The sequence below is a fragment of the Cetorhinus maximus genome, chromosome 12 (assembly GCF_964194155.1).
Source record: "Cetorhinus maximus chromosome 12, sCetMax3.hap1.1, whole genome shotgun sequence".
Lineage (NCBI taxonomy): Eukaryota > Metazoa > Chordata > Chondrichthyes > Lamniformes > Cetorhinidae > Cetorhinus > Cetorhinus maximus.
This window is the reverse complement of record NC_135890.1, coordinates 110,020,034-110,039,393: the sequence shown is the minus strand read 5'-3', so window position 1 is coordinate 110,039,393 and position 19,360 is coordinate 110,020,034. Positions and strand designations below refer to the sequence as shown.

At 42.6% G+C, this 19,360-nt stretch overlaps 1 protein-coding gene across 1 annotated transcript in view; it reads left to right on the top strand.

Moving 5' to 3' along the window:
• The window catches only part of LOC144687862 (protein phosphatase Slingshot homolog 1-like), a 123,106-nt gene extending 105,180 nt beyond the window's left edge, over positions 1-17,926 (top strand). The window contains exon 15 of the mRNA XM_078554412.1: positions 11,715-17,926. Within this exon, the coding sequence (XP_078410538.1) occupies positions 11,715-13,661 (1,947 nt within the window). The 3' untranslated portion in view covers positions 13,662-17,926. The remainder of the gene's footprint in view (positions 1-11,714) is intronic.
• Positions 17,927-19,360: the final 1,434 nt, after the last annotated feature.

The following is a 19,360-nucleotide window of genomic DNA, read 5'->3' as shown; positions in this document are numbered from 1 at the left end:
AAACAGCAAAGGTTTCCTAGATTCCATTTCTCTATAATCCTAAAATTTTTCACGGTCTCTAGTAAGTCCCCTGTCATCCTCCTTATTTTATGAGTAAACTCTCAGAGTAGACCATTGCTCCTTGTAACCCAATTTGATTATTCCAGAAATCATCCTTGTAGTCATCCCCTGGACACCTCTCATAACTCTATATAAATGTTTAATTTAATCTACCTATAACATGAACTAGTACAAGTAATTAGTTAAAAAAATTATATGCAAAGCTGATTATATACATAAACATTTAATCAATAAAATAAGATTAGCTAGAGATGGCAGTGCAGGTGGCGTGACACAACTGCTGCATATGGGATTTCCTGGAGAGCACTGTGACCCTGGACAAACACATCAGCAATAAGTGTTTGTGTTTTAAGGAAGTTCAGCTCAGTGTGTTAAGCTGGAGTCCAAGGTGTGGACATTGTGGGGCATCGCGGGTGGGGGGGGAGAGCGGTGGTGATCAAGAGTTACCTAGGCACTTTGATCCAGGATTCAGTCACATCCTTTAAATTAGGAAGTGATACGGGTCCAGTTAGTCATCATGGTCAGGAAAGTATGACGACAAGTCAGGCAGATAAGGGGACACCTCGTGCAGTGCTGGAAGAGCCTAGGACTTTGCCCTTTTCCAACAGGTATGAGTCCCTTGCTTCCTGTGTGGATGAGAGCAAAGTCTGCAGGGTAGTTGAGCAAATTGACCAAGGCACCCTGGTCCAAGAGGCCATTCTTAGGATAGTAAAAAAGAATTTAGTAGTGCTGGGGGATAGTAACGCTTCCTTGCAGTCACGACTGGGAGTTCCAGCAGTTATGTTGCCTGTTCAGGGTCAGGGTTAAGGATATCTTCTCTCAGTTGGGGAAGAAATGGAAGGATCCAGTGGTCATGGTTGCATAGGAACTAATGACAAATAGGAGGAATGAAGTTCTGCTGAGGGAGTTTGAGGAGCTAGGGCCCAAATTAATAAGTAGAATCTCGAAGGTTAGTAATCGCAAATTGGCATAGGGTCAAGCAGATCAGCGAGTTGGATGTGTGGCTCAGAGTTGTGTGGGATACAGAGGGTTTCAATGCATGGGCACTGACCAGGGTGACCAACTCTCAGGGAATAAATTAAGGGACTCTGTTGGTGCTGCCGAACCAGAGCAGGGGGATGCTGGCAAAACTATAAGATCAGGCTCACAAACTGCATTGACCGCCTTCCCGGACATGCATTTGGAACCCTAAAGCACAAATCACGGTACTTCTGGGGCTGATACATATGCAAACACAACTGGCCTACACATGCACAGATAACAGACTTGCAGAGGTATGTGCAAATTGAAGACTGGCCAGCATGTATACAGCCATAAAGACTGGCTGAAGCATGCACAGACAATAATTCCAGGAAAACGTGTCCCAGGGAGGCATGACCTGGGACATGAAACAAGAAGCCTAATTATCAGATAGTACACTTGGCACTGTCACCAGTACTGGGGAAAGAGGGAGCTGTTAGGTTGGAATGGGCTCTGTTCTATTCCATATAACCAGGCATTGAAGGAAAACCAGAGCCTAATTTTTACACACTTTATAAACTCGTATTTACATGAACACAGATTAAAACATGCACCACCAAAACCAACAAACACAGCTTCAGTCTCTATACATAGGGGCACAAGTGAATCCCCAGTTAATACACATCATCTGAATACAGTTAAACACCCAATTAATTTACAATTAACAGGCTCCACTTAATCCAAGCTGGGACCTGTGCCCTGGCAAATCAAATATTTAGGACTTAGATAGGACTTTCAACTAAAAAGTTGGGGGAGAGGATTCAGGTGAGGGGATATTTATAAATCTAAAGAGAAAAGAAAAGGCCATAGCAACCGAAACGACTTGGATCAAAATAAGCAGAATGTAACAGGAAGGAACATTGATTTTAACAGTAATAGTGCATTAGTGAACCAAATTATGGTAAAAAATTAAAATTAAAGGTTCTTTATCTGAATTCATGAAGTATTTGTTATGATTTTAAATAATGGCACAAATAGTGTTAAATATAATATAATATAATGATATAACAGCCATTACAGAGACATGGTTGCATGGTGACCAAGATTGGAACTAAATATTCCAGGGTACTTGACATTTCAAAAAGACACAAAATGGAAACCTAGCGGAGATAGTCCTGATAATGTAAAGGACAATAGCAAAGCTGCATCTTGGCTCTGAAGAGCAGGAAGTAGAATTGATATGGGTGGTGCCAGGAAATGACAAACAGCAGGAAATGCTGGTGTGAGTAGTTTATAACATAAGAACTAGGAGCAGGAGTAGGCAATTCAGTCCCTCGAGCCTGCCTCATCATTCATTACGATCATGGCTGATCTCATTTTGGCCTCAACTCCAATTTCCCGCCCTCTCCCCATAACCTTTCAACCCATTACTAATTAAAAATCTGTCTATCTCCTCCTTAAATTTATTCAGCGTCTTGGCATCCACCGCACTCTGAGGTAGTAAATTCCACAGATTCACGACCCTTTGAGAAAAGTAATTCCTCCTCATCTCTGATTTAAATCTACCACCCCTTAGCCTAAAACTATGGCCTTTTGTTCTAGAATGCTGCAGAAGGGGAAACATCCATTCCAATCTACTTTGTCTATGCCCTTTAGCATCTTATATTCCTCAATTAGATCTCCTCTCATCTTCTAAACTCTAGCGAGTATAGGCCTAAACTGCTCAATCTGTCCTCATTAGACAAGCCCCGCATCTCTGGAACCAATCTAGTGAACCTCCTCTGAACCGCCTCCAGTGCAACTACATCCTTCCTCAAGTAAGGGGACCAAAACTGTGCACAGTACTCCAGGTGCGGTCTCACCAATGCCTTGTACAGTTGCAACAACACTTCCCTACTTTTATACTCTATTCCTTTAGCAATAAATGCCAAAATTCCATTTGCCTTCCTTATTATCTGCTGTACCTGCATATTAGCTTTCAGCGATTCATGTATGAGGACACCCAGATACCTCTGCACTGAAGCGTTCTGAAGTTTCTCTCCATTTAAATAAGTCGCCTTTTTATTCTTCCGACCAAAATGGATAACCTCACACTTATCCACGTTAAACTCTACCTGCCAAATTTTGGCCCATTCACCTAACCTGTCCATATCCCTTTGTAAATTTCTTATTTCTTCCTTGCAACTTACTTTCCCACCTATTTTTGTGTCATCTGCAAATTTAGCTATAGTACCTTCTACCCCTGAATCCAAGTCTTTAATATAGATTGTAAATAGTTGGGGCCCAAGGACCGAACCCTGTGGCACCCCACTAGTTACAGCTTGCCATCCAGTAAAAGACCCATTTATCCCAGCTCTCTGCTTTCTGTTGGTTAGCCAATCCTCTATCCAAGCTAATATATTACCCCTAACTCCGTTTGATCTTATCTTGTGTATTAATCTTTTGTGCGGCATCTTATCAAAGGCCTTCTGGAAGTCCAGATATACTACATCTACAGGATCCCCATTATCCACTTTGCTTATCACATCTTCAAAGAACTCTAACAAATTAGTCAGACACGATTTACTCTTCATAAAACCATGCTGACTCTGATGGATTGCAATTTGACTTTCCAAATGTCTCATTACTACTTCCTTAATAATGGATTCCAACAATTTCCCAACGACAGACGTTAAACTAACTGGTCTATAGTTTCCTACCTTCTGCCTCCCCCCTTTTTGATTAAGGGCATTATATTAGCATTTTTCCAATCCACTGGAACCTTTCCAGAATCCAGGGAATTTTGGAATATTATGGCTAATGCATCCACTATCTCCACTGCCACTTCCTTTAAGACTCTGGGATGTAGGCCATCAGGTCCTGGGGACTTGTCACCCTTTAATCCCAATAGTTTGCACAGTACTTTTTCTCTAGTGATGGTGATTGTTCTAAGTTCTTCCTTCTCTATATCCTCTGCGCCTCCTGTTACTATTGGGGTGGTACTCGTGTCCTCCTCAGTGAAAACTGAGGCAAAATATTGATTAAGTGTCTCTGCCATTTCTGCATTCCCCACTTTTAACTCCCCAGCCTCGTCTTCCAAGGGACCAACATTCACTTTTACTATTCTCTTTCCTTTTATATACTTGTAGAAGCTTTTGCAATCAGTTTTTACATTTTGCGCTAATTTTCTTTCATAATTTACCTTTGCTCTTTCTATTTTTTTTTTAGTAACCCTTTGTTGATCTTTAAAAGTTTCCCAATCTTCCAGCCTGCCACTGATCTTTGCAATTTGTTATGCCTTAGTTTTTGCCTTTAAGTTATCTTTAACTTCCTTGCTTAGCCATGGATGCTTTTTCCCCCTCTTACCATCTTTCTTCCTCATTGGGATATATTTTACTTGGGAGGAAATGACTATCTCCTTAAATATCTGCCACTGTTCATCAACTGTCCTACCTTGTAGTCTTCCTGCCCAGTCCACTGGAGCCAAATCTGCCCTCATACCTATGTAGTTAACTTTGTTTAACTCCAGAACACTAGTGTGAGACTCAAGTTTCTCACTCTCAAACTGAACTTGAAATTCTAGCATGCTATGATCACTGTTCCCTAGAGGATCCTTTACTATGAGATCATTAATTAATCCCATCTCATTACACAAAACCAAATCCAGAATAGCCTGCTCCCTGGTTGGTTCCACAACATATTGCTCCAAGAAACAATCTCTAATACACTCTATGAACACTCCCTCAAGGCTACCCTTGCCATTTTTATTAGTCCTGCCTATATGCATATGAAAATCACCCATGATTATTGCCGTGCCTTTCTTACATGCTCCCAGCATTTCCTGGTTTAGACTGGGAGCATGTAAGAAAGGCACGGCATGGCCCCTGTAAGAGTAGCTATATTTTTGGACAGAGTATTAATCAAAAAATAAGAGGAGCTCTTAACAAAGGAAATGCAATACTTGTGGGGACTTTAATTTTTATGTGAACTGTACAAATCAAATCAGCAAAAGTAGTCTGGAGGACAAGTTCCTGGAATGCATTTGACCGTTTCCTGGAACAGTGCCTCATAGAACAAACAAGGAGCTAACTTAGCTCTCTTTTGTGCAATGAGACAGGGTTAATTAGTAATCTTATAGTAAGGGATCCTCGGGAAGAGTGATCATAATATGATAGAATTCCACATTGAGTTCAAGAGTGATGTACAAAAGTCTGAAGCTTCAGTATTAAACTTAAGCAAACTTAATAGTAAATAAAACCAATTACATAGGTATGAGGGGAGAGTTGGCTGAGGGTAAATTGGAAAATTAGATTAGAAGGTATGACAGTGAATAAGTAATGGCAAACATTTAAAGAAATATTTCATGATTCTCAACAAATACACATTCCATTGGGAAATAAAAACTCCATGGGAAAAGTGGTCCATACTTGACTACACTAAGTGGATAAGGATAGCATTATATTAAAAGAAGAGGCTTATAATACCAAGAAGAGTAGTAAGGTTGAGGATTGGGAGAGTTTAGAAACCGGAAAAGGATGACCAAAAAATTACAGAGTAGAAAATAGAATATGGGAATGAACAAGCAAGAAATATTGAGGACAGGATTTTCCCTTCTTTGGGCGGGCCTGGGAGCGGCTGGGAAATGGACTGCCGCCTGCGATCGAGCTCTGACCGCAATTTCACGCTGGTGGGCCAGTTAAGGCCTGCCCAGCATGAAACGCAGTTCTGCTCTGGCCAGGAAGGGGCGCGCCGGGTCCAATGGTGACCCGGCGGCCGGTTTAAAAGTGGACCAGGCAGCCCCTGGAAGGCTGCCACCGAGGACGTTCCCTGAGCCGGCACGATGGACCTGAGTGCAGCTGGACACAGGAGGGCAGGTCGGGTGGGCGCGCGGCCCCCCGCTTCGCTGAATGCCTCGCCGTCCTCCTGAAGGAGGTGGCTGCCAGGAGGGACACCCTTGTCCTGAGGGATGGGAGGAGGAGGCCACCCCATCTCACCAAGAGGGCATGGGAGGAGGTGGCAGTGTTGGTCAGCAGCATGACATGGTGCGCGCTCCTGGGTGCAGTGCCAGAAGCGCTTCAATGACCTGCTGCACTCGGGAAGGGTGAGTACCACGTTGACATGGGTCAGTGTGCAGATGTGTAAGGTCTGGCCATCCCCCTGTGGACCTCAGGGTGCTTGAGTCTGAGTGCCAACTGTTCATCATGCCAGAGCTGGCCGGGGAGGGGGGTGAACCCTGGCTGCTTGGACTGAGTGCCTTGCGGCTCAAGGGCCGTGAATTGGAAATGCCCTGCCAGGTGTTCCTCAGCTGGGGTTGGCCAGGCTGCAATGGCGTTGTATGTACCAAGTGTACGAATCAATGCTCCTTTGTTGTTTCAGGAGAAGATTGCCCACAACAATATAGGAAGATCGCAGACCGGCGGAGGCCCTGCTAGCCTCCTAATCCTTTCTAGGTATGAGCAAGATGTCCCTGGAGTTTTTGAGAGCAGGCATGTCCCAAGTGCAACTAGGCGTGGAGAGGTGGGGGTGTCAGATGAAGGTAAGAGTGCAGTGCATAGAGGTGAGAATTTCGGCTTGTGTAACCATTCTAGTGCAGTCTTTTCATTGATGTGAGCCTCGAACCTGGAGTCCCCATGAATCGTTGGAAGACGAGTGCACCATAATGCTGATCTCCATTGTCTCACCAGGGTGCCTGGCACGCACAGTGATTGATTTTAACTAATAACATGTCCTCTTTCTCCCTTTTAGGTTCGCCAGCAGGCATTTGATCTCCGGACCCGAAGGGCCACCCCTGACACCGGAGGACCACCGGGCGTCATTTCCACCTCCGTCACACCCACTCTCTGAAGCAGGCACCCACGCAGATACCAGCACCTCGGTGGGCATTAGAGCAGCAGCTAGTATATCGGTGCACATTGGTGAGGGGACTTCATAATCACTTGAGGTGCAGGTGGAGGCAAAGTGTGCCCAGGGTGACAGCAGTTGGAGGACTGCTGGGGACTAGGACGATGCTCAGTTGAAGGCTGATGATGAGCATCTGGAGTCATCCATTAGGCGGCAGATGCTGGATATCCAGTGAGATGTGTGGGAGGATCTGGCAGATATCCATGAGGGTCTGTGTGCCATGGTCTCCGTGATAGAGGAGTCCATGCGGAGCGTGAGCACTGCGTTGACCATGGCCGAGTGCACTGCCTCCTCCCTTTAGAGGGCAGTGACACTCATGGAGAAGCAGCTCCAGGGACAGAATGAGGGGTTCCTGGGGTTGCACTCGCACCTGCAAGCCCTCACACAGGCACTGACCTCAGGTGGTCAGTGTCAGTGTGGGAGATAGATTAGGCACCCAGTATCCCAGAGTCCATCAGCAGTGTGCAGGGAGGTCACAGTGACCTCACAGTCATCTCTGCAGGCTCCTCTCAGGGCACTCTGGATGAAGGCAGCAGCAGCTCCGCCCCTCTGCCAGTGACCGGGGCATCTGATGAGGCTGCGGTCGCTGGGGAGATGCCAGGTGTGGCACTGGCTACTTCCTCCCAGACGGGGCCAATACAGGCTCTATTGGCCAGAGTACAACCGCCAAGGTCATCAAGGCCAACAAGTCTGCAGCCTGTCTCCAGTACCGGTACCACCGAGGGAGGAGCACCTAGATGTAACACTCACAAACTTAAGTTAAAGGCACCATAAGCACAAGAAGATCAGGTAACAGGTGATTTTATGTTAGTTTTTGTTAACATTATGTACACTGGTCTGATGTTGAATACCAGAAATGTTTCTGTTAAGATTATTGAATTGTCAGAATGACATAAATTGTGTTTTTGTCTTCATGGCCTGAGTATGCTTCACCTTTTTATTTCATTGGTGTGGGGAACTCCAGTATCTAATGCTGAACGTGGGTGGCTCTGAACTTCATTGCACAGGCATTGAGTGTTCTTGCTGTTCAAATGAAAGAGTTCTTTCAGACAACCGGGATGGAGGCGGCAGCCCTGACATGCATTTGAAGCAGATCCTTGGTAGCCTAGCTGAAGGAGCATTGGATCAAGGCATCCTTGGTATCCCTGCCTCCCTGCACGTTACTGAGGTCTGGCTCTATGCCCTCAGCATTCTCCTCACAGTGATCATCTTCGGACTTACTATTGGACTCATCATCTGTGGCCTGTGCAGCTGCATCAAGATCCTCTTCCTCTAGTGGGTCTGCCCTTGCCAGTGCAGGATTGTGGAGAGCGCAGCATGCAGCCACAATCAGTGACACCCACTCTGGAGGGTATTGTAGTGCTCCCCCTGAACAGTCCAGACATCAGAAGCACATCTTGAGAAGACCTATGATCCTCTCTACCATTGCTCTTGTGGAGGCATGACTCGTATTGTAACGCTTCTCTGCCTCTGTTCTTGGGTGGCAGAGAGGTGGCATGAGCCACCTCTTCAACAGATAGCCCTTGTCACCCAGCAGCCATCCATCCAGTCGGGCTGGAGCACTAAAGAGCCTCGGCACCTGGGAGTGTCTCAGGATGCACGCGTCATGGGAACTGCCAGGGTAACCTGCAGAATCTGCCTCCTGTGGTCACACACTATCCGCACGTTCACGGAGTGGAATCCCTTCCTTCTGACGAAGGCACCTAGCTAACCCGCTGGCGCCTTGATGGCCAGATGTGCGCAGTCGATGGCACCCTGGACCGGGGTGGTGGGTGGGGTCCCAACAATCGCTGTAAAGCCTCTGGCTCGCTCCGCCTGGCTTACCTCATCTGTATGGTAAAGAATAAAGGTCAGTACCTGCCTGAACAGAGCTTCTCTCATCAGCTTGACGCAACTGTGGACAGCTGACTGGGAGACTCCACACAGATCCCCCACTGAGCTGTGGAAAGAGCTGGATGCATAGAAGTTGAGGGCCGCTGTGACCTTCAGAGCCACTGGCATGAGGTGTCCACCCACACAGCCGGAGCTGATCTCAGGCCCAATCATCTGGCAAATAGAGGTCATACTCTCCCTTGAGAGGTGGAGCCTCCTTCGACATTGCACCTCAGACATGTTGAGGTAGCTGCATCACCATCTGTAAACCCTGGCAGCAGTATAGTGGTGTCTTCTGTGGACCCTTCCACCTTGGATTACCTGCTGGCCCTGTGCCTGTGCCTCTCCTCCCACAAGTCCCTCCCCTGGAAGCTGCATTGCACCAGGCCTCCTCTCCCTTCTGCCCCTCTCTTCCTCCTCAAAGGAGGTGCCTCCAGCAGAGACCACAATCCCCATTACCAGGGTAAGGGAAGGCTGTCCAAACGTCTGGAAGGGTCCAAATGGTCTGAATCATCCAGGGGCCTGGCAGACAGCAGTGAGCCCTGAAATGAGGCCTGCAAAAGCTGTCAAGTACCAATAAGCAACCAGCTGCAAACTATCTCCAAAACTCCTCACTACTCATGCTGGCGATGCTGCTGACCCTTTTTATCCCGCCCTTGGATGAGGTTTGTGAAAATGTCGGCTGGCCGCCTGCCTGTTTTGTCTGTGCAATGAGCAGAAAATCACACGAGCAAGGAAAAATCACAGCCAATTGGACTGTTAAGGGCCTTAAGTGGCCACTTAATTAATGGTGGGCGCTGCGGGATGCTCACCCGACGTCATTGTGCACGATTTTACTCCCGTTCAGGTCAGGCACACACCCGCCCATGGGACGAAAAATTCTGTTAACTTTCCAGATAATGTTTTGTGTCTGTCTTCATAGTAGAATATACATAGTGAAAAAAATAAATAGTGGGGAGCCAAGGGCCTAATGAGAGTGAGGTACTTAGTGATTAATATTAGCCAAGAAAAAGTACTGAAGAAGTTAATGGGACTGAAAGCCAACAAATCGCCTGGATCTGATGACCTACAAGCCCTACATCCTGGCATTCCAAAAGAAGTGTCTACAGACTAGTGGATGTACTGGTAATGATCTTCCAAAATTCCCCAGATTCTCGAATGGTCCAAAGGGAGGGGAGTAAATGTAAAACGTCCATTCAAGAATGGAAGGAGAGCAAAAACGAGGAACTACAAGCCAATTAGCCTAACATCAGTTATCAGGAAAATGCTAGAATTTATTATTAAGGAAGTGGTAACAGAGCATTTAGAAAATCTTAATATGTTGAGGCAGAGTCGGCATGGTTTTATGAAAGGGAAATAATATTCGATAAATTTTTTGTGGATATAATTATCAGTGGATAATGGGGAACCAGTTGATGTATATTGGATTTTTAAAAGGTATTCGATAAAGTGATACATAAAAGATTGTTTCACAAGATGTGCTCATGGGGTTAGGGGTAATATGTTAGCAGGGATAAAGAGCTAGTTAAAGGACAAAAATGATTAGGAATAAATGGATCATTTTTAGGTTGGCAAGTTGTCACTGATGGGGTGCCAAGGGATCAGTGCTGAGGCCTCAGCTATGTACAACCTATTTTCATACTTGTACGGAGGGACTGAGTGCAAAATATCCAGATTTACTGACGATACAAAGCTAGGTGGGAAAATAAGCTGAAAGGAGGATACGAGGAATCTGGAAATGGATAGGGTAAGCGAGTGAACAAGAAGCTGGTAGATAATGTGGGGAATTATAAGGTTATTCATTTTGGAAGAAAGAACAGAAAAAGAAAATGTTTTTTAAACGGTGCAAAACTGTTAAATGTTGATGACCAGAGAGATTTGGTTATCCTCATACGTGAAAGTTAACATGCAGGTACAGCAAGCAAACAGTATGTTGGCCTTTATTTCAAAGAGGGAAGCCTTGCTGCAATTGTCCAGGGCTTTGGTGAGACCACACCTGGAGTACTGTGTACGTTTTTGGTGGTCTTACCTAAGAAAGAATATATTTTCCTTAGATGGGGTGCAACAGAGGTTCACAAGATTGATTCCTAGAATGAGAGAACAGATTGAATAGAATTGGCCTTTACTCTCTGGAGTTTAGAAGAATGAGAGGTGACCTCATTGGAACATTAGATTCTGAGAGGGCTTGATAGGGCAGATACTGAGAGGCTGTTTCTCCTGGCTGGAGTGTCTGGAACTAGCGGTGGCATAACTTCAGGATAAGGGGTCAATCATTTAGGACTGAGATGAGAAGAAATGTTTTCCCTCAGAGTAAAGAATCTTTAGAGATTTCTACCCCAAAGGGATCTGGATACTCAGTTATATATTCAAGGCTGAGATCAATAGATTTTTGTATAGCAAGGAATTCAAGGGTCATAGAGATCAGTGTGAAAGTGGAGTTAAAGTTGCAGATCATCCATGGTATTATTGAATGGCTCAGCGGGTTTGATGGGCCATACGGCCTATCACTTCTCCTATATCTTATGTTCTTAAATCCTTTTCCTAATATAGAGGCAAAAACTCAAGATGTGGTCAAACCATAGCTAGATACAATTTCAAATGTTGCACTAACTGTACTAATATTGACAGCAACCCTGACTTCCAGGCAGTCTAAACTAAACTTCCAAATGCAGTTGGAACACTAATTTTATTTCCAGGGCCAGAAAGGACCCTGGCACTAATGAGCCCTTCAATAGCTGGGATACGTGACGTAGGAGATTATACCTCCAGTAGGTTGCGTTTTTAAAAACTTATTGCAAAAACATTTTAGATTGAAACTACTTCACCGTGATTTTGGTCCCTGTTATTTTTAATTTATTTGTATATTTAGAGTGTATTCAAACATCGTTATTTTTACCTGCAACTTCCATTTTAAACTATGCAATGTTTCATATTTATTCCAGGATGTTACTACTACTGAAACCTCCAACAATGGTAAACCTATTAATGAATTTGCTGTGGACTGCTCAGACTCTGTAAGTAATCTTCTGCGTGAGCAATTTACAGATCATCCTAAAAACTTGCATCAGGAACAGATATGTGGTACCAGCACTAAAGACACAAAAGCAACCAAGTCCAGTATTTTGGGATATTTATCAAATGTAGCTGCAGATGTACCAATGACGAAATTTGATGGAATTCCCAGTGAGTCAGAACTATATCAAGTGACAAGAAAGCCTGTCAATAGGTCTGATGCTGTTGACACAACTGATGCAATACTTTTGCATGAAACTGCAGAAAGTGGTGTAGGTTTAGAAACGAACTGTGAAGGGCATAAGCAACAGCAAAAAACCATGGAGGCTTATCACAACTGCAGAAATGTGGTCAATGACTTCCATCATGAAACTTTGGTTCTTGATGCGATGACTTCATTGTCTGGTGGACACCAGGACTTGAAACAGTTACCAGCAATAAGTCCATGTATGGGCAGCCATGACTATCTAAAAACTTTAATAGATTCAAATTCTGGGTTTATTCATCCAGACTCTAAAACTGACAGGCAGCTGCTGCAGCTGCCAGAATCCAAAAAACATCAGCCAGAATACAAATTAAGTCAGTTAAATAGTAATGTCCTAACTTTAGGAAATGAGCAGGATAATACGGCAGAAATAATGGAGCACTCTAAGTTTGTGCTTTCTATGCCATCTGTTAGGCAATCAGTAGAAGATAATCGAGTGGTATCTCCTAGTTGCAGTAATGAAAAGATAAGTGCTAATTCAATGAAAGAAGTAAAACAACTGATATGTAACCAGGAGATGGAAAGATCAAAAGTCCAAAGCTACTTAATGCAGCATCAAGAATCTATCCTTCAGCTTCAGAAAGCTGGATTGGTAAGAAAACATACCAAAGAGTTGGAAAGACTAACTTTTCTAAAATCTCCAAACAAACCACTGCAGAGACATCATTTTGAAAATAGAAAAGCTGCACTTGCAGAGAATGACTCCTTGGAGTTGATCATGCATAAGCCAGTGGTAGACATTCAGGATCTAACACAAGCCTACGAAGATGTGGAGAACAATGCATTGCCAGAAGCTAGCTGTGATGAGTTTAACTTTATGGATGGCATATTCCAGAAAACATCTACACCTTATGTGAATAATAGGAGTGGGTCAGGATTTCTCACTAAAGATCGCTTGCAGCAAATCTGTGCAACACTGATACCATCTCCTTTAGCTTCAAGCTTGACTCGTAGCTCCAGCAGTGATAGCCTTCACAGCATTCAAGGACAACCTGGTTTAGTTGAGCTCCGGATACAAGAAATTGAAGCCAGGATGCGTCAGGCAGGACTAACCATTTGTTCAGAAATGAAGCGGTCGCATTCCTTAGCCAAACTGGGAAACTTGAACATATCTAGTGAGGATCTGTCATCCAGGGAGAAAGAAGCTGAAACTTTTGTAAGGTCAAGTCATGTCAAACTAATTGAGAGTTTGTTGTTGCCTAATGCTGTTGCAAAAATGCAATGGGAAAGTAGTTTCTGTGGGGAAATGGATATGCAAACAGAACAGGTTTCCTTCATAAAGCCACGAAATAAATCATTTGAGACTTCCAGTTCTATATTGGAACATAAAACTCTGAAATTGCCTGATATTCAGTGCGCAGATCAAGTTGAACACCCTTGTCAGATGTTTTCTCCTTCCAAATACAGTATTAATGATCCAGAGGTTACACGGCAGCGTATAGACTTTAGCTCCATTCCATCATTTGGACTAAGCCAGTTCCATACCCAGAGTGCCAACGAACTCTATGCCTTGACTTCTCGGGAACAGAATGTACGAATGCATCCTATCTGGAAGCTCAGAAAGCCGTGTGAGAAAAAGAGAACTAGCAATCCATTCTATAATACCATGTGATTTCTTGGCAAGGAGAATGCATTCCAATCTTCCTTTTTAAACATAAAAACCTTAAACCAAAAATATTTGAAGTTCTAGCCTATATTGGCCAATCTCTTGTAACAGCTCAGAAAATTATTCAAAAACAATGTTTTTGGCAGGCAAAGCTCCATGCTAATTAGTTTGCTTCTTTAGAATGAATCTAGAATTTCTGAAATTGCGTTTTTACTTTTAAAATGAAATTTCACACTTTGTAGCAACAGTTCGCAGTGTTTCTTTTAAAAGAAGACCACTTTGAAGTACCGATTCAGCTAGGACGACTTAATTTTGGGAGGATTATAATGAAACTTTAATGTTGAGGCAAAGTCCTGAAAACTATTGTTTGTTACATTCTCCAAACCCAACAGAAAAACTGGAAAAGAAAATCACATGGATTAAGATGAAGTTTCATAGTTGCAATTGATATATGTAGCTTGTCTCCAAATCCTGCATGATTTGCACTTTTTTTAATAATCTCATTTTTGGTTGTGGGAGAATAAATTATCTTTCCCAAGATTATAACATGAGTTCCATTTTACCCCTAAATCCATAGAATTTGCAGAAAACAGCACAATGATTCATTCTGTCCAAACAAAGACCCCTTTTTGGACCTACTTCTGTAAATAATTTCTTTCCCATTCTTGCCTTAAGCTGAAGTAGTGTAGAATGTAGTTCTGTGTAAAATTGTTTTGCTGTGAGTTAGTATGCTGTTGAGAATGACCAGCATAAAGTACACATCAGACTTCACATTTTTTTACTTTTCCATCAATTCTCTATTTGTGACATTGTGCCCTCTCCATTTAATAGTGCTGTTGAAATAATTCTAAAGTGGTAGTTGTCTTTTTAAATTCAAAATTTCACACAAGGTTTTGTTTTTTTTCTTGTAATTTCTTGATACATTGCGTTATGCATGTAAATATTGTGACTATTTCCTACTTGTTTATTATTCCTCTGGTCAGATTTCTTTGTTCTTTATTCTACGATTTGCCATGTTTCTTCCTACAAATAATGGGTATATTATGTATTTGAGAATTTGTTTCTGAGAAAAACCCCATTTCTATAATCTCTGGTCTTACTCAAAACTGAGTCCGCTTGAATCATCAGCTAGCATGTAAGCATGTAGTGATTAGTTTGTCAAATTTTCCTGTTACCACATGTGACAATTTTCCAGGATTATTGCTAATACTTTGAAGAATTATTTTCTGAGATTGTCATTTTTTAAGATTTCTCTCAGCCCACAAATTACTTGGAGAACAAACACTTCATTTTAAACAACCTATAAAATAGACATTATAAACCTATTTCAGTTTGAAATTCCTGGGGCAAAGTTTCCTGGTGCCCCAATTGATACAAGCAGAATGAAGCTGAGATTCAGAGCAGGAGGTCCCAAATTTGCTTCCTGGTCTTTGCTGTGTTAAAAGTTTTCAGCCAGGCTATCTGAGAAGATGCTGAAGAATGTGTCCATTGACTAAAGAGCAGAACATCAGTCAGGTTTCCTACTCCTAACTGATATCCAGTGACTGGTTTCAGCTGAAGACACGATCTGGCTTGCTTATGATAGCAATCTATACATGTAAGGGCTGAGATTTAATGTCTTGGTTGACTGATGAAAATGACCGCTTGAGTGTCATACTAGCAGAAGACCGGTGCCCATGGAGTGTACCCCAGCGTGATTTATTGCATTCAAAAGAGAGATGGGGAGAGTGGGGAAACAATTGCAAAAAGAAAGCGTCCTAGGCATAGGTTGTATGTTCTGACCCACTTCTTAGAAGGGAGACAAACAATTTGAAGTAAAATTATCATGCCTCAAAACCCATCTGACTTCCTTGCATCTTTTTTCCCCTCCTCTAAAGATTCTGTGTTTCTTTTCTGCAGGAAGAAACCATCTGAAAGAATGGATTTGTTTAGCTCCTCCTTATAAGCAGCACATAATCTCATTGCTGCATAGGAGTACTTACATTCCATGACACTGCACTGTGTCAGCAGTATTATAAGGCCACTGTGTGGCAGGAAAGATGTAATTCATTGTGGTAATGTCAAATGAGGATGCATCACATATTTTTGTAAAAAGAAATCTTAATCATGGTTACACTATTATATTAAACCTCCATGGAACGTCATACATATTAACACAAGTTGGCATCCTGTGCTTCTTAATTTTTTTCAGCATTTTTCTGCTGTTAATTCCCATCTGATGGATGCAGATGATTGCTGAGAGACTTTGGCTGAATAGCGAATGAAACCATACCTGATTTATGTATTTTCAAATTTCTGAGAAAGATGGTGGAACTCCATTAAATATGTCATGGCAATGTGTTAATGCACTGGCATCAACTTACCAATTCAGGTATACATTGGAGTGGGTGGTGATTATATTATCAAGTATTGTACAGCTTAAAAATACTGAAATATGGGGCATCAAAAAGTGGAAAAGTTTAAGGTAGAATTGAAGCACGATAATAAACTGATTTGCAAGATTGGGGTCAACCAGACAAACTGAGACTGGAATATATAACACAAATCACTAAACTATAGGCATGACAGTTTCTCGAATTAACATGTAAAGTCTCAATTATAGAAAATCAGTTGATAGTTATATTACAGTAGGTTTGTCTCTCTGATCTTGTGAGGTAGATAGGTTTGTGCTTTGCAGGAAGATTTGTTAATGACTGCTCTAAGTGGCAGGATTCGCAATGCAGCCAAAGTCCACGTTTTTTTTTAAAAAGAAGTACTCAAACCAAGAGTCTTGGAGACAGATGATTCCAAAACTCATTGCCTAAGGACATTGCAGCTTAAAATCGCATTTGGACATAAAAGCCTGAGACCATTGGTAATAAGGGCCCACGCTATCTATATTTAGACTTCAAAATTATCCTTTAGATTTGAGCAGCTGGCTATAATAGCTAACAAATGCCACCACATGGTCTGCTACTAAATGTAACAGCCTATAAGGTTCCAGCTTCAATAGCTAGTCTGTTAAATTTATTTTATGATGCTACAGTTGGCCTTACTGCCAAGAAGTGTGAAAAAAAATCATCCAGAGCTCTTGCTATCGATAAAGTACTGGAATTACTAAGTTTCTTGCTCATTTTATATACTATTGAAACCTTGAAGTGTGATAGATGATCTCAGTTGTTTTGTATACACTCACACATATGTAACACTGATCACAGCAAGTCAAAGGATGCGGAATTTTATATGGACAGGAAAATTATACAATGTCTACTGAAGTGTACGTGTGTGTCCTTTTAAGGCTACCAAGATTAATTGATAAGAAAAGGCTGGGTAAATTTACGCAAAGGTTAATTGCTATTCAAGTTTCCGATCAGAACCCATGTTTTGTTGTGGCAAGGTGAATTAGAAACTTGTATATTATGGTTCAGGAGAATTTTTTTAGCCATTACAAATTTATTGCTGAAAAAGACATTTTGTCAAAGCTTTTCGTCTTGCACTTATCATGACAATCACAAGAATACCAATGTCTGGGAAAGCAACAACTTTATACTGTATGAGAGGAGTGTGCTGACTGGTTGGCAAGTGGACTCTGATTGGCAGAGGTGTTGCCATGGAGAATGCACCAGCTAATGGTGACTGTCAGTTAATGGGAGTACTTACATTCATTACATTTGAAAGTTTAAACCAGTCAGCTTGACTGTAGTCAAGGCATTGCCCTGAGGAATGCCCCTGCGAATGACTGTCACTTATTTTGTTCAGCTGAAACAGGTGCACTGTGTATACATGTTCTTTCTGTCATCAAAGAACAGGACCCTGTGTATTAATATGTGTAGCTTCCAGTACATGCGAATGCACCACACTGCGAGCCCAACTGACATTCTTAAATTGGTTGTCAGCATAATTTTTATCACACTGAGGATTATTTAGCAAATTTTGACCAATCGCTGAATCACACCTAATGTTGGACACTCTTTTGAGTTTTGCAAGCACGGGCTGGTTGGGTACAGTCTGTACCTTGCTCGTTGTAAACAGTGGCTGGCACATGCTGTTTGATATGATCCGCTAGTCTTTGGGACGTACAGCCTACATACCTAGCATCACACTGGCACTGAAATTCATATACCACATTACTCATTTGTGTGGTAGGCAGAAAATCTTTTTGGCTTGACGAATAGTTAGTGGCGAATACCACTCATGTTGCTACTAAATAGTAGCAGCATAAAATAGAAATTTTTTTGAAATACCTTGCCCTTCCAGGGTAATCTGAGATAGACTGGGCACTTTTCAGGGCCAAAAGTTTCACGTTGCTACTGTGCAGTAGCAACACGAGTGGTATTCATCACTAACATGATGCTGCCATCAAACCAAAAGGACGCTCTGCCTATCACACAAATTAGTAATTTGGTATATGAATTTCAGTGCCAGTGTGATGCTAGGTATGTAGGCCAAACATCCCAAAGACTGGCAGATTGTATTAAACAGCATGTCCCAGCTGCTGTTTGCAACAGGCAAGGTACAGACATGCTCAACCAGCCCATGCTTGAAAAACTCAAATGTGATTCTGTAATTGGACAACATTTGCTAAATAATCCTCAGTGTGCTAAGAATTACGCTGACAACCAATTTAAGATTATCAGTCAGGCTCACAGTGTGGCACCTTTGCGTGTACTGGAAGCGACGTATATTAAAACATGGGGCCCTGTTCTTTGCAGACAGAAAGAACATGTACACACATTGCGCTTGTTTCAGCTAAACAAAATAAGTGATAGCCATTCGCAGGTTCATTCCTCAGGGCAATGCCTTGGCCAATCAGAGTCAAGATGACTGGTTTAAAATTTCAAACAATGCTTGGCAATTAACTGTCAGTCACCATTAACTGGTGCATTCTCCATGGCAACACCTCTACCAATAAGTGTCCACTTGCCAACCAGTCAACATTCTCTTATACAGTATAAAGTTGTTGCTTCTTCTGACATTGGTATTCTTGTGATTGTCATGATACGTGCAAGATGAAAAGCTTTGACTAGATGTCTTTTTTCAGAATACTCAAGTTCTGTACTACCAAATGACTACGTTACAAATGTTTCTCACTCTTTATAAATACAAAGTTTGTCACATTTACACAAGTGTCACCATTTGAAATATTACAGACTCGAAAGCATTTTAAAATACTGTACATACCTGTGTAAAAGTAGATTTCATGTAAAAGTCGATCCATGATTTTTAGTTTAAAATTTTACGATTTCTCGTATACCACATGTAAAAGCTGGCCTTAGTTTTTCAGAGTTCAAAACCCAAAAAGTTCAGAACTGGAGTATAATCTCTTCCATCACATCAAAAACCTCAATTCACTTCTCATTTAAATAAAACAGGATGCAAGGGCCAGCTTCCAGAGAGAACATTAAATAAATGAACGCCTGGGCCTTGTGTCCTCAACCATTGCCCCCAGTCTTCCTAGTGAAGTGGGGAGAGACTCGAGCCTCGTCAATTGGGTCCTTCTAAGTGCTGACTCAGTGCAATCCTCCTGCACCACAGCCTAGTTTAATGGCTGGTGGCAATCAGCACGATATTTTCTAATGGCACAGCCCTTTCCTTTCCCTTCCCCCAGTCCCCGAGCAGCATTGAAACCGCAGGCCCAGCCGACGCTGCTGCTTCCCCTCCCAGGTGATGGTGGGGTAAGCAGTTCGGAGTGGACCATGGAGGTCTCCCCTGAACCCCTCCCACTG